Below are 14444 nucleotides of genomic sequence, written 5' to 3'. Positions count from 1 at the left end.
GAATTTTTGTCAAATAAAACCAATTTATTAAATGAAGTAATTTAAATTTTTCAAACAATTGTTGTATGGCGTGAACATCACTGTTATACACTATTGTTTTATTAAGGGGGCGATATATAAAAAAATGTATTATTTTCACTGCGCCAAAAGGTATGCTATTACAATTGTATGTACCGAATGTTCGTGGATAGTGGTACAATCACTAGAAAAATCATACACTTTAGACAAATTTGACCCGAGAAAAAATGTTTATGTTTTTAATTAAAGTCCAGATTAATTCCATTAAATATTTTTATTAAAAAAAAAACTAAATGTTTTATATTTTTTTTAATGATAAACTTAGAATTTTTTAAAAAGTCTATACGATTGAAAAATTTTATATTACACAGAAAAAAGAAATTCATAATTGGAATGAATTTTTTAATAAATATTATTAATCGAACTTGACTTTTTTTCCCAACCTTTTTTCATTCAGAATAAGAACATGTTCATAAATATTATAAAATTGTTCATGACGGATATTTGTGCTTTTTTTGCATAAATTTAATAATATTTTATAATAAATTGCATTATAATTGCATTATCTAATGAATTAATTCAAAACTATTTGCATAATAGCCATATATTGCCTAATATTTTAAGATGAATCAACAATATCTGAAAATTAAAAATATCATTAAACATAATAAAATATAAATAAACATTAAGCATATCATCCCCTTAAAAAAATTTAATCATTTCCGCGCATATTGGCTCATTTTGTAGCTGAAAATCATAAAAATAAATAAAAAATTTTCCAAGGAAAATTTCAAACATTTTTCAACAACATACAAATATAAATGAAATTGAAATTATATTTTTTAAGCCTTCTAGATATAATTTGAAAACACAAAATATGAACAAAATCTTAATATTTAAGAAATTATTTATAAATGTTATGAATTGAAATCAATGAAATCAAATCATAATATTTATGTTGAAACGTTTTTCTGTGTAGTAATATTTGAAGGCAGAAGCATAGAGAAATATACATATAGCAGAAATTCTACTGTCAAAAACCTAACTCAGTTGTCAAAAACCTAAGTATGTGTGATTACCCAGCAGTTCTAGGAGACTGCCCCGAATTAGTGATTTTACCTATCATTTAAGGTGACTAGTTATTTTAATACGTTAAGACTTCCCCGAACTAGTCCTAAGTAGGAGCCAAAGTAGTGGTTACTAGTTTTTTTTGACATGTACGGGTGCGAATTGACCTCAAATAGTAAAAATTTTAAATATTTTTTTTAAAAATCTTTGAGAAAAATTAAAACTTTTGTAAAAATGTTGGACTTTTTTATACTCAATAAAATGACTTTGATTATTTTTCATGAATAAACGGATTAAGTTATTGAAAAAAAAACTTTTTATGTATTAGTTTGGAGTTTATTGAAAAAGGATATATTTTATGAAACATTTCTTGTACAACTAGTATAACTTAGTGAAATTAACAATTTCTATACATTTCCACTTATAACAATGTTCCATTTATTGAAATCCGTCCCTATTTCTACAAGTTACAAGCTTTACAAAGCTTTCTTAACCAGTGGAGGTCGACAGGGGGTAACAGGGTGCCACAAATATAATTTTCTGAAAGTTTATATACTCCTCTACGATTCGTTCATATATTTTTTTCAATAAAAAAATATATGATTTATTATCATTTTTTTTCGATAACTAAATTTGTAAATGACGATTGAAATTAATTTTTAAAACCAAAAATAATTCAGAATCCTATTTTATATGCTATTTTATAGACTTCGATTTAGATTATTATTTCTGTTGAACATTTTAAATAATTTTGTTGATAATCTCAAAACATCTATTTTATTTTATATTTTATCTATAAGATTTTTCATTTACATATATATTTCAAATTTAATTAAATAAAACAAATATTTTATTGTCTTCCTTCTCGTATATGTGTGTGTGTAAAACTCTATATGTGTGTATTAATTATTGCTAAACTTTATCTAAAAACTTAAAAAAAAAACATAAATAAATACTACTACTTACTTACTACTATTTCAAACTGTGCCTTTTTACATCTTTCAATTAAATAAAACTTTATTGCAAATGTATAAAAAACAATTTGCACTTAAACACAAAAACTACTTAAATAAAACAAAAAATATATATAAAATTAAATAAATGTGCACCCGTACGAGTTAAAATTAAAAAAAAAATAAAACACCTTAAAACATTTTAAAAAACCCTAAAACTATACACCATAAAAATACAATAATCTTAACAGATTTTCAAGAAAAAGGTAATTTTTGTTTTTAAAATCCCAAAAAAAACTCCCTTAAGAAACAATTTTTAATTTTTCTAATCTATTATTTTGTTAAAAAATGTTGGCGTTTAAGTATTGAAAAAGCAAAAATAAAAAAAAAAACTGAAAACTAAATTGTAGTTGAAATATTCTTTTTAGTTAATGCTGTATGAATTTGCATGTAAAAATTCTAAGTAGTTTACAATTTAGTAGTTACAATTAACTAACAATTAGTACAAATAATATATGATTGGTTTAAATAAAGCTTAAGCATTGGTTGTATTTTAAATAAATTTGAAATTTTTAGTAATTTAAGATTGGCCAATTGATTCGATTTTCTTTTATGTTAATAAATAAATTCTTTTTGAACTAAGTTGCTTTTGATTTGTTTAATAATTAAAAATTTCGTATAACTCTGGTATCCAACTTTAGGAAGTAGGCGAAGAATCGAAATTAGCCCGTAGCATAGAGAGAGTACGTGACTTGATACGTAAAAAACGTCAAGAACGTAAGGAACGCAAAGAACGTAAATATGCTACGAAATTTCAGCAGATCGTCATCGAAGCCCAACAAGCAGCCGCAGCAGCTACAATCGATAAGCCGGGACTAATATCGGAAACAAAATTCCATAGACTGAGCTATCAGGTGAGTAATTAATCTTGCAACAGGGTTTAAATAACTAAGAATAGAAATCAAAACTAAAACATACTATTTTTTTAAAATTTCAATTGTAAATGTTAAAATTTGATTCTTTTCGCCCTTTGTAGGAATCTATGAATCGCCCAGTTTCCGGTTCCGATTTTGGCTATCAAATACCTTTGAAAGGTAGTCTGCACACGATTGCGGATGGTGTCGAAACGGAAGATGATAAAAAATCATATTCTTCACAACAATTATCACACTCAATGCTGAGCGGTGGTGGGTCACAACAGCATCACCAGCACCAACAGCCAGCATTACAGTTGCTGTATCAACAGCAGCAACCTGCAATGCCATCATTTGATGGCACTGTTGCCAGCTCCTGCCAATTAGACAATAATAGCTTAAATCCTCAAGTAGATCGTCGTTTACAACATCAAATGTCTTCCGGATTTGGTACCCAGCCAAATGATTCACGCGATGAGCCCACAACCTACACCGAATCGATAGAACTGCAGCTGATGGGTCAATACAATTCGACTGATACGGACCCGTATGCCAATGATCAGCGTAGTGGTTCATATATGCGTGCCGATTCCTTGCAAGAACGTAGCGGTTCCTATATGCGTGCTGATTCCTTGCTGGAACGCAGTTCAACGCGTCATTGCAGCGAGGAACACGATGAATCTTATCTACAGTATCAAAAGTCGTTGCTAACACGATCGCCCAGCTATCGCAAGTCCCTGGATCGTCTGTCACAGTCGAGCGATCAATCGCAGAGATCTTTAATTCCTTCCCGCAGCCTGAAGTCAGACGAAGATGGTCATTCGCGTCATTCATTGAATACCATCTCCATGGAGCACGAAGAGCTGCTGTCGAATCAGGCCAACCTCAGAGAAGAACTGTTGAATTGCGATCAAAAGGAATTATTTCAATTTCTGCAGGATGATATACTCGATAATAGCAACAATTATTTTAGCGATACTGTCGGTTACGGTTCTGCTATAATGGAAGCCGATACGGACTCTCTGATCGTAGTGGATGGCAGACGGGAAGAACGTAAACCCTCAACCAGCAGTATTAAATCGAATTTAAGTTACATCTCCAATTCCATACTTCAAACCATAGAATCTCGTCGCAATGGCAGTCATTCCTCCAATGGTAATGGTCATGACAGTGATAATCTACCGTTAGTGGAACACTCGGAATTCGACAATATTATACAGAGTTTTGAAAAGGAATTGGAGGAGATTAAAAAGTCAACGACGTCGTTGGAGCGTAGACTGTCCACACTCTCAGAACCCTCGCCCGCAGCCGATGAAGCCAATAAGGCCATATTGGAGCATATAGCGGTGATAACGGGAGCTTCTGAAAGAACGGCAGCCGATGAGGTTGTGGCCCCCTTAAATCCCTACGACAGCTATGATCTTTCTGCGGTGCCCCGCCGACAACATACTCTGCCGGCGAGTTCTAGCCGAGCTTCGGCCAAAATAAAACGACGTAGTCTGGAAAAACAACGAAAAATCGATGAAGATTTTAGTATAACAAATGAAATACGAAAAATCTGTGATCAAATGCAGGCACCTTTTGCCACAGTAGAAGCCATGTCCGTGGCAGCTACACAGGCCTCGGGCGCTCAGTCACCCTTTATGCGACGAAAAAGTGATTTATTTAGTGCTCAATTCGATCGTTTCAAGCGCATGTCTCTCATTGAACGAGTCGAGGAAGTGCCGGAAGAAGAAAAACCCATATCTACATTGCGCATGGAATCGGAACGATTGCCGCGCAAATGTCTAACGGCCGAACCCATGAAGATTGATAGTCTTTCGTTAAAAAGTACAAATTCCTATGAAAATCTGCTGCTGCACAAGCAGCTGACTAAGGCTCAAAAACCAAAGAAACCACAACAACAACAACAAAAGAAACAGCCATCATTGCAACGGGATAGCTCACAATCTTCCTCGGCCGTCGTACCACCCACACCACCAACCTCGCTTAAGTCCACAATTGAGCCGCATACGCTGGCGCAATTATCATCGCTGAAAACGACACCCCCTCTAACGGCTCTCACCGAACACCAGCAACACTATCATGCTACCACAGCTCAAACACGTACCACACCTCTCCTCCCAAGGGCTGGTCCAGGCAGCGTTGAAGCACATCATAGTAAATTGCATGTCAAACGCTCAAAGCATCCACAATCGTCTCTAGATAAAGCTGCTTCCTTTCAGTCGGGACGCACCGAATCACATAGTTCGGGTGCGGCCGATACATCATCGGTTATGGCACTAACTACACCCGGCGAGGCCCTGCTATTGGCGGCTGGCGGTGATTCGATAACGCAGAGAGACGGCGAAGGTCTCCAGTCGCAGAAATCTACGTTCTCACGACTGACCGAAAAACCATGGCATTGTCTGGTCTCCTACGTAGACGATCTCACAGTGGGTGGGAGACGTAACTCGCAGGGAGCATACAATGATCCCATGACTTTTCCAAGTTTTGGACAAACGAAACCACCAAAAGTGCCAGATGATTGTTTTCCACAAAAGTGCTATGAACAGTGAGTAGTAGTTTTTTTTTAGAGATTCAATTATTTAAAAATTAGAATGATAATATTTCCATATTTTTAATTTAATTGTGTTTTTCTATGACTATTTCAGCTTTTACTTTCGCTGTCCATGGTTTATGTCCTGCATGGATACAAAAAGTGCTAAACATTGGACACGCGTTAGAACGGCCGTCTTGACTGTTGTGGATACTCCAGCCTTTGAGTGGTTTGTCTTGGTGTTAATATTCGCCTCCAGCATAACGTTATGCTTCGAAGACATCTATTTGGACAGTAATAAATCGCTGAAACGCATACTGTACTGGACAAATTTTTCATTTTGTTTGATATTTGTCGTTGAGATGGTATTGAAATGGTTGGCCTTGGGGTTTTCCAAATACTTTACGAGTTTTTGGACCATACTGGATTTTATAATTGTTTTTGTGAGTATTTTAAGGTCTTTATTTATAACAATTGTAATTAATTTATTGATTTGTATAAATTTAATTTATAGGTTTCCGTTTTTTCTTTACTAATTGAGGAGAATGAAAATTTAAAAGTATTACGCTCTTTAAGAACCCTGAGAGCTTTAAGACCCTTAAGGGCCATATCTCGGTAAGTTTGGTGTTGTGTTGTTTATATCTTGTTTTTAACATATATTTTGTTTTTCTTCTGATATCAGTAATTTATTTTAATTTATATCTTCGTTTTATATGTATTTTTTTCAATCGATATTTGTATGTATCTATTTTAATATATATATATAAATATATTTATAAATATATGTATGATGTATTAGGAATGCCGTTTATTTTACATGTTTAATTAATCGATTTTCTTTTTGCAAAATACCAATTCTATTCTATGTACTTTCAGATAAATACTTCTGTAAATTTCTCTACAGATAACGTTGTAATTATAGTCTATAACACTTTGTTTAATTTTCCGATTGATCATGATAATGATCATGTCAATTAGTCTTTAACAAAAATAATTTTGTTTGTTCAAATCAGCATTGCTCTTTTAATAAAAGATTTTATGTTTTTAAAATATGTTTTTGTTGCTTATAGTCTAGAATAGATCGCTTTTAAAAATTCAGAATTATCGGTTCATGCATCTTGATTCTTAACTTAATAAATAATATAATTATTACTTTTAAAACTTTTGACATCCTGGTTATAGACTATAATCCAGACAGTCGTATTAAACAACGACTTGAAATTTATTTCTTTTTTATATAAATAATTTATTTCATTTATTTGTATTAAATTTTTACATAAATACTATTTATTACTAAATATTTGAATGCTTTATGCACCTTTTATTTAAAATACTTAAACAGTTTAAATAAAAAACTACTAAATAAAACAAATTTTTGGAAGTGTTTAATACAATATCGTTTTCTTTAAGGATTTCGAATAGAAATAACATTCATGTTAAAAAGCTAAAAAAGAATGAAACAAAACAAGACAAACAAAAAATCCTTAATTATCCTTAATAAATGTGTCTGTGTATTTTTTTTTTTTTAATAAATACAAATTTTAAATTCAAACTTCCAAATAACCTCAATGATTAAATTAATTTATTTTTAATTTTCAAATTTGAGCACTTTATTATTTTTATTTCTAAAATTAAAAAAAAAGAAAAACTAAATAAAAAAAGCAGCAGCAATTGTTTGAATTTAAAACTATTGTAATTCAAACTTTGTTATTTATTAATTATATTGTTTATATATAATTTCAATTTCTAATTATTATAATTATCTGGTATATGTTTGTAATTGGCATGTTTTATTTATAAAACTATCTGTAATTTATTTTTAAAACAAAATATTTTTAAAAAAATTTAAATAATTATAAATGTTTTTATTTGAATCCAAAAAAATATGTTATAATAATCAACCGAAGATGCAAGAAAGTGTTTTTAAAACCTATTTAGTTGGAAAAATTCAGAAATACGTAATTTAAAATCAAATCATCTCTAATGAATTGAAATTTTTTTATTATACCCTTCAATATATTTGATATTTAAATTAGTATTGCAACTTCACCATTATATATTTCCAATTTTATATATTGAGTGTATGTCTTAAAAAATGCGGGAATTTTTTAATGTTTACCTTTTATTTTGAAACATCTTTGAAACATCTGCACAATATAAATTTATTCAAAGTATTGGCCATTGCTAGCTATGGCATATTCCCATCATTCTGGCAACCTAAACATTCCGAGGCAAAATAACTACTCATCTTTTGATGCCAAGAACGAATTAAGCCATTATCGGATACTCTGTTCCAAAGTGAAGCGTAGCCCAAAGAGAGCGTTCTGCATCGATCAAAACTGATAGTAGTCGGATGGGTTTCGGTCTGGACTATAAAGCGGGAAGGCAAAACTTCCCTACCACTTCATTCTAAATAACTTTTAATGGGTATTGCAACATGTGGCCGAGCGTTGTTATGATGGAATATTACGGTTTCATGTCTGGATGCATATTCTTGGTGTTTTTGGGTCAATGATCGCTTCAAATGAATCAGTTGCGTTCGCTATAGGTTCCCTCTGAAAGTCTGGTTAGATTTCAGCAGCCATAATAGATAGGACCCTTTTGATCTCACCAATTACAGGGAGTTACCTTAGAGCCATGGATATTTGGCTTTAGTGTCGTTTCGGCTGATTGGTCGTGCTTCACATACGATCTCTTACGCTTCGAATTATCGTAATAGATAATTTTTCATCGCAAGTAATGCAAGTAATTCGGTGCAACAATGATTTTCATTTTTGGAGCGTTTAAGCTTCAATTTGTATGGTATCCAATTTCCTTGCTTTTGGATGAATACTGCTGCTTGCAAACGTTTTAGCTCCCAATGATTCTGCAAGCTCTTGTTGAGTTTCACAACAATCTAATGCCTTCAATTATTGGTCTTCAAACATTTTTGGCTGACCTAGGAGATCTTTATCTTCCGTGTCAAAAGCACCATCTCTCGAACGTTGAAACCTATTATTTTCAATAAGTTTGACGTAGAAGGTCGTTTAAAAAGATAATAAATAAAGTAGGAGAAATGACGAAGCCTTTTGATGAGATTCCATGTATAACAACTCGTATACAGCGATCTCTGAGAAAGCTCGATATAAATCGATAAAAGTTATTACCGAAAAAACTTTACTTTCGCCAAAACGGTGAATGGAACCACACAATTTCTCCAATAGTAAGGCTAGCAAGTCCCTCTAAATTGTTGGATTCTAAATACTTAACAAGATGTAAGTTAACCATACTCTCTATAACTTTGAAAAGTGCAGAACAAATTGCTATTCAGGGCGATAATTTTCAGGATTACATTAGCAACGTTCCAACATACAGGAAATTTGCCGCCACGGTATAAATTTCTGAAAGGGATAGCTAATGGACAGTTGAGATCTGCTAAAACCTTTTTAAATGCTCGAGCGCGAAAGTATATATTCGGCAAAGTAACCGATAATCTTTCCAGCTCGGGTAGTGGATTACTGCCCGGGGAGCGTAGGAACTTTGGATCGCAGGAGATGCTCGAATAGAGATTTTTCACTCCTCAGCACTTTGACGAAGATCTCGCTTTTGCACAGCGCATCAGTTTCAGCATTTTTGTTATCACGCCAGATTCTGAATGTTTCCCCTTTAGATCTGATTGCAATTTTGCACTACTGATTAAAACAGGATTTTTCCATAGTTTTAACCGAAATTTTCTTTAATTAAATGAAGGTTTTCATCCCCATTATAATTATGTTATCGACCATTCGACTCGACAGAGTTTCCAATTAAAATGCTGAAAGAAATCGTTGAGCTCATCCCAAGGAGACTTTTTGTAAATATAAGTTGAACGTTTCGTAGCTGGTCGTGAAATGTTACGAAGTTCTGAGAGCGAAAAGGAGGCGAAAATGGTACAATGATCTGAATTACCAAGAGGCGCAAAAACATCTACTTCATATTTTCCAGGATGTGAAGTTAGAAAAAGATTGATGGTGTTATATTGGTGCCCATCAAAGCATGAAATATGCTTTGGTTTATTCACTAATTCCGAAAGGTGATTGTGCGCCGCGAATAGTTCAACCTACTGTAGTTGTACGATTGAATTGAAGCCAAGAGGTGAAACATTAAAATCACCACCAACAACAATTTGAAAGCTTAATTGTTTGTCTGTATATGGTTACTGCTGTAGGGTATAATATGGTCGGGATTTGCCCACAAAATTTTCTTAATTGTTTTTTACTGGGAATAGAATATTAACTTTTTTTAGAAACTTTGAACTCATGAACATGTATTGGACTAAGAAGTACTTAATAGCTCAAAATAGTCCTGCCCTTTTAAAAAATCTCTTTCAAAAACACTACAATAATAACATCTTCGGTTGATTTGAACATCACCCTAATTTTGTAAAAGCTTAATTATACGGATTAACTCATTTGAGAAACCATTTATCTTAATGCTTTTAATTTTTAAAAGCTTTAACCTATATTTAATTTAAAAAAAAGCTAAAATGAAGAAAACAAAATAAGTTAATCCGAATTTTATGTATGTGATCCCGAAAAAAAACTAATTCTGTAAAATTGTATGTTTTCTTTAAACACCTACTTCCCTCTACCATTTTTTCTCAACAAATCCTTTCTATATGTGTCAATGTTTTAACTATATTTCCCATAATTTAAAATCACCCCCTCATTTTTTCCCCATCCATTATACAATTCGATAATAAAAAAAACAATCTTAACTTGCAGTCTTTTTCCAATTTTTTTGAGTATAAAAGAGAAACAAACATTTTATTTCTATTCCAGGTGGCAAGGAATGCGAATTGTAGTAAATGCTCTAATGTATGCCATACCATCAATTTTCAATGTACTTTTAGTTTGTTTGGTTTTTTGGTTAATATTTTCTATAATGGGTGTACAATTTTTTGGTGGTAAATTTTTCAAATGTCTCGATAATGAAGGAGAACTATTACCCGTAACGGTTAGTTGGCTTTACTTTTATTTAAAAAAAAAAAAAAACAAAAAAATAATTTGAATCTTTATAACAAATTTATATTAAATCTTTATGAAAACATAGAACAAATTTTGAAAAATTTATAATCCAAAAAAGAAACTATATTATTTATGATATTTATATCTTTTTCCCACGATGCTTTATAGGAAGTGAATGACAAATGGGATTGCATAGAACAAAATTTTAGTTGGATCAATTCGAAAATAACCTTTGATCATGTAGGTATGGGCTATTTGGCTCTCTTGCAAGTGGCCACCTTTGAGGGCTGGATGGAGGTTATGGCCGATGCGGTTGATGCCCGTGGTGTGGATCTGCAGCCTCAGCGTGAAGCGAATCTTTATGCTTATATATATTTTGTTATCTTCATTGTATGTGGCTCGTTCTTTACTCTTAATCTATTCATAGGAGTAATTATCGATAATTTCAATATGCTCAAGAAAAAGGTAAGTTTTATCGGATCAGTCTGCAGTATGATGGTCAGTTATATGACTAAATCACTACTGCTTTGAGATAATGGATTTTATAGAGAGAGATGATTTATAAGGTTTGATTTTTTTGTTATAATATAATTTTATTATTATAAGTTTGTTTTACATACTTTAAAATCAAAATATTTACACTTGTTTTTACCAAGGCATAGTTGAAAAATATGCTCTATAAGCAGGAAAATTTAAATCAACAAGCGACCCCATGAAGCTTATACATATATTCCGCATCCTTATAGTTGATATATTCCAGTCATAGCACTGTTTATTCTCAACATTACCTGAAATAAATAGGTGATACTTAAAACCACAGTGTCCGGTAAATAATTTAGTAAGTATTCTCATGTCACCCTTTCCGAGCGAGATCTACGTTTGGATAGGTTAACAACTCCAGACCTCAGTTCATATGATGATATGGCTCTAAGAGTAGCCTTGCTTTCCGACATAACAAATATCTTAGTATTCCCTAATCTCTTAAACATTCATTGGAGCATATTAGGATGGCGTAAATCTCCGCCTGAAATATTGATGGCAATGTACACATTGGGATACCCCTTGGATAATTGTGCCCATAAATGCCAGGCCCAGTATCTCTGCATTATCCTTCCACCACGTCCGATTTAACCACTTATTCCTTTCAGTTATATGAACCCTAAACTTTATATGTAACACCAGAGTTGGTGACTTATAGTCTGATATTGTAATATTAGGATTATCCCCATCAGATCACTCGGCATTACACGGGATATCCCCGGTAATCTGGATGCACTCCTATTTCCCTCCTCCATTACCAATAAATGTAAGGGTGGGATGTGTAGGATTGCACCCAGTCCGGGACAGGATATCAAGGACCCAGTAATAGAAATACAGATCCAGTAATGATCTCGCAGTCTTCTGTTCCATTTTATTTCACCAAAAAGTGAGAATTCCAAGTGAGAATCCTATCAAGTGTAACCCTAAGATATTTTAACTCCTTAGAAAACCCTATAGATGAACCATTCAATGTTGGCTCTATGAGTCTAATAACTCTCCGTTGGGTAAATGGTACAAGAATTGACTTAGCTGAGTTGATGGTCAACCCTCTTTCCAAGCTCCACTTGGTGGTTATATTCAGAGCAGTTTGCAGCATATCCTATATCGTTACGTCATCCCACAAAGTAACTGAAATTACTAAGTCGTTGTACGGAACACTAAGTTGTTAGGTTCTTCCAGTAGTTCATCGATAACCAAAGTCCACAGTTGCTCTTATGGTTTCCGATGACCCTCCTGAGTCCAACTTAATAACCCTCGATGACAGCATTTTCAAAATCCATTTCCTTTTCTGTGCAGTTCTAGATCAATAGCAACGTATGAAGCATTCTCGAAGGCCCCTGAATGTCAGTAAATGCTTAAAACGATATGTAATTGGCACCTATGGCCTTCTCGATTTACCATCGTCAAATTGAGTGAGGTTGATAAGCATAAAGGAATGGGAGTATTGGATTATTCAAAAGTTAGGTATCTCTTATATATCTATCGAGTAGTTTCTGTATGGTTTTCAAGGAAAACCAACTGAGACTAATTGGTATGTACGACTTTGGCAGTTGTTCAGATTTGCCCCCAACCTTAGGTATAAATACCACTTTAACCACTCGCCAAGTCATTGGAACGTGACAGACTAGTAGACATGATTTAAAGATTCTTGATACTTGAGGGACATCTGTTCCATCTGTTCCTGTTCCATTCTACCCGCTTTACACCAAAGATTCTAGGTACCAACCGGCGATTACTTTTGGTGTAGAGGACGGATAAAGTGGGCGTTATCTAAGCTTAGCCGATTTAAATCGGAGTTGGACTGAAAGGCACTGAACCAGGAAAGTGAGTATCCAGGAGAAGTTTGCAGATCTCCTCAGGTGTTTCAGTGTACGTACCATCTGGACGTTTCAGCATACAGAGACCATTGGTATGATCCTGAGATAAGGTGTTTTGTAGCCGAATAGTTTCCAGAAGATTATCAATGTTCTCGCAGTAGAACCGCCACGTTGATCTTTTTGATCTCCTGATTTCTCTATTGTATTCGGTAGGAGCCGTTTTGTAAAATTCCATCTGTTCCTGGGGATTTCAATGGGCTAAACTTAGATAACACCCACTTTACCCGTCCTCTACACCAAAGATTCTACCTACCAACTGGCGATTGAGGAAACCCATGTTTGAATCTGAGTTGGACTAAAAGTCATTGAACCAGGGAAATGAGTATCCAGGAGATATTTGCAGGTCTCCTTCGGTGATTCAGTGGACGTTTCAGCATACAGAGACCATTGGTATGATTACGAGATAAAGCTACGACTCGTTGATCTGTTTTGATATCCTGATTTCCCTATTGTATTCGGTGAGAGCCGTTTTGTAGGTGATCCAGTCGTTTTGCCTCTGCCCTTAGTTTCTCCCTCTTCGTCCTCCTTGACTTTAGTTGAGAACTGAATTTGAAGGCATTACGCATGTTCGAACTTAAATCATTGACCTCAAAATCAATTTCCATTGTACCAAATATTAAGCTGCTATTGAAATGTTCAGTATTTCCTAAGTAAAAGCGAAAAAGTTTCCAGGGATTTCGAAATTTCGCTTCGTAGATCAAAGAACGTTCGATTTGGAACATAATATATTGATGATCGGACATAGAACCTCCAGTCTAATAATATTCCTAAATGTGGTTTCATTACCCTCGTTTGCGATATAAATATTAAAGAAGTAGAAATGAAAACTGAAATTACGGAATATAGTTTCCAAAAACTGTGTCCACTGTATTGTCACTCACTGTGTGTTCATATGTCCATAGAAATTGCTGAAGACCCCAGATGTCTGATGGACACATATCGGTCCATTAATGGACCATAAATTCAAATTACTTTGAAGGCAATCTTTAAAGTAAAACTTTTGGTTAATTAAGCCTAGAGCGGCAACAAAAATTGACTTCATTTGAGACTGAAAAAATAACTTTCGTAACCAGGATATTTATGGATTTGTTGATCGTGTTATTGGATGATATTGCAATATAGTATCAATTCTGCTATCCACAGGACCTGTTCAAAGTCTTCAACAGAAGAAGATAGAAGTTTCGTTGTCTAACTGACATAAGCTTCGCCGGGTATTTTGAAATATAGAAAATAATGTAGAGCTTCTTTTTCAACTATGCCAACTTTTGGGATTTGTAAACTATAATTCCTAAACCCTGGTAATATTTAAATAAGTACCATTCAATAACTTGCAACATTTTATTTTGGAATTTGTTGAATTAATCACTACTGTATTATAATTTCAAATCAAAATTGTATATATTTCTCTAACAAGTTAACAAAAAAACTCACTTGATTGTAACTGTTAAATAAAATGTTAAACCCAGAAAATCACCTCAATTAAATACCATTAATTTCAATTAACTACTTTACAATATTTGTTTTTAAATTTATTTATTTTTTTTTTTAAT

At 33.3% G+C, this 14444-nt stretch overlaps 1 protein-coding gene across 1 annotated transcript in view; it reads left to right on the top strand.

Moving 5' to 3' along the window:
* The window catches only part of NaCP60E (Na channel protein 60E), a 152527-nt gene that overhangs the window by 117042 nt on the left and 21041 nt on the right, over positions 1 to 14444 (top strand). Inside the window, exons 13-19 of the mRNA XM_065512938.1 lie at positions 2291 to 2305; positions 2741 to 2953; positions 3076 to 5507; positions 5608 to 5935; positions 6007 to 6107; positions 10292 to 10466; positions 10646 to 10942. Coding sequence (XP_065369010.1) covers positions 2291 to 2305; positions 2741 to 2953; positions 3076 to 5507; positions 5608 to 5935; positions 6007 to 6107; positions 10292 to 10466; positions 10646 to 10942 — 3561 coding nt within the window. The remainder of the gene's footprint in view (positions 1 to 2290; positions 2306 to 2740; positions 2954 to 3075; positions 5508 to 5607; positions 5936 to 6006; positions 6108 to 10291; positions 10467 to 10645; positions 10943 to 14444) is intronic.

This window comes from Calliphora vicina, chromosome 5 (genome assembly GCF_958450345.1).
Source record: "Calliphora vicina chromosome 5, idCalVici1.1, whole genome shotgun sequence".
Taxonomy (NCBI): Eukaryota; Metazoa; Arthropoda; class Insecta; order Diptera; family Calliphoridae; genus Calliphora; species Calliphora vicina.
The sequence above is the reverse complement of the archived record's forward strand: the minus strand, read 5'-3'. Positions and strand labels throughout refer to the sequence as shown.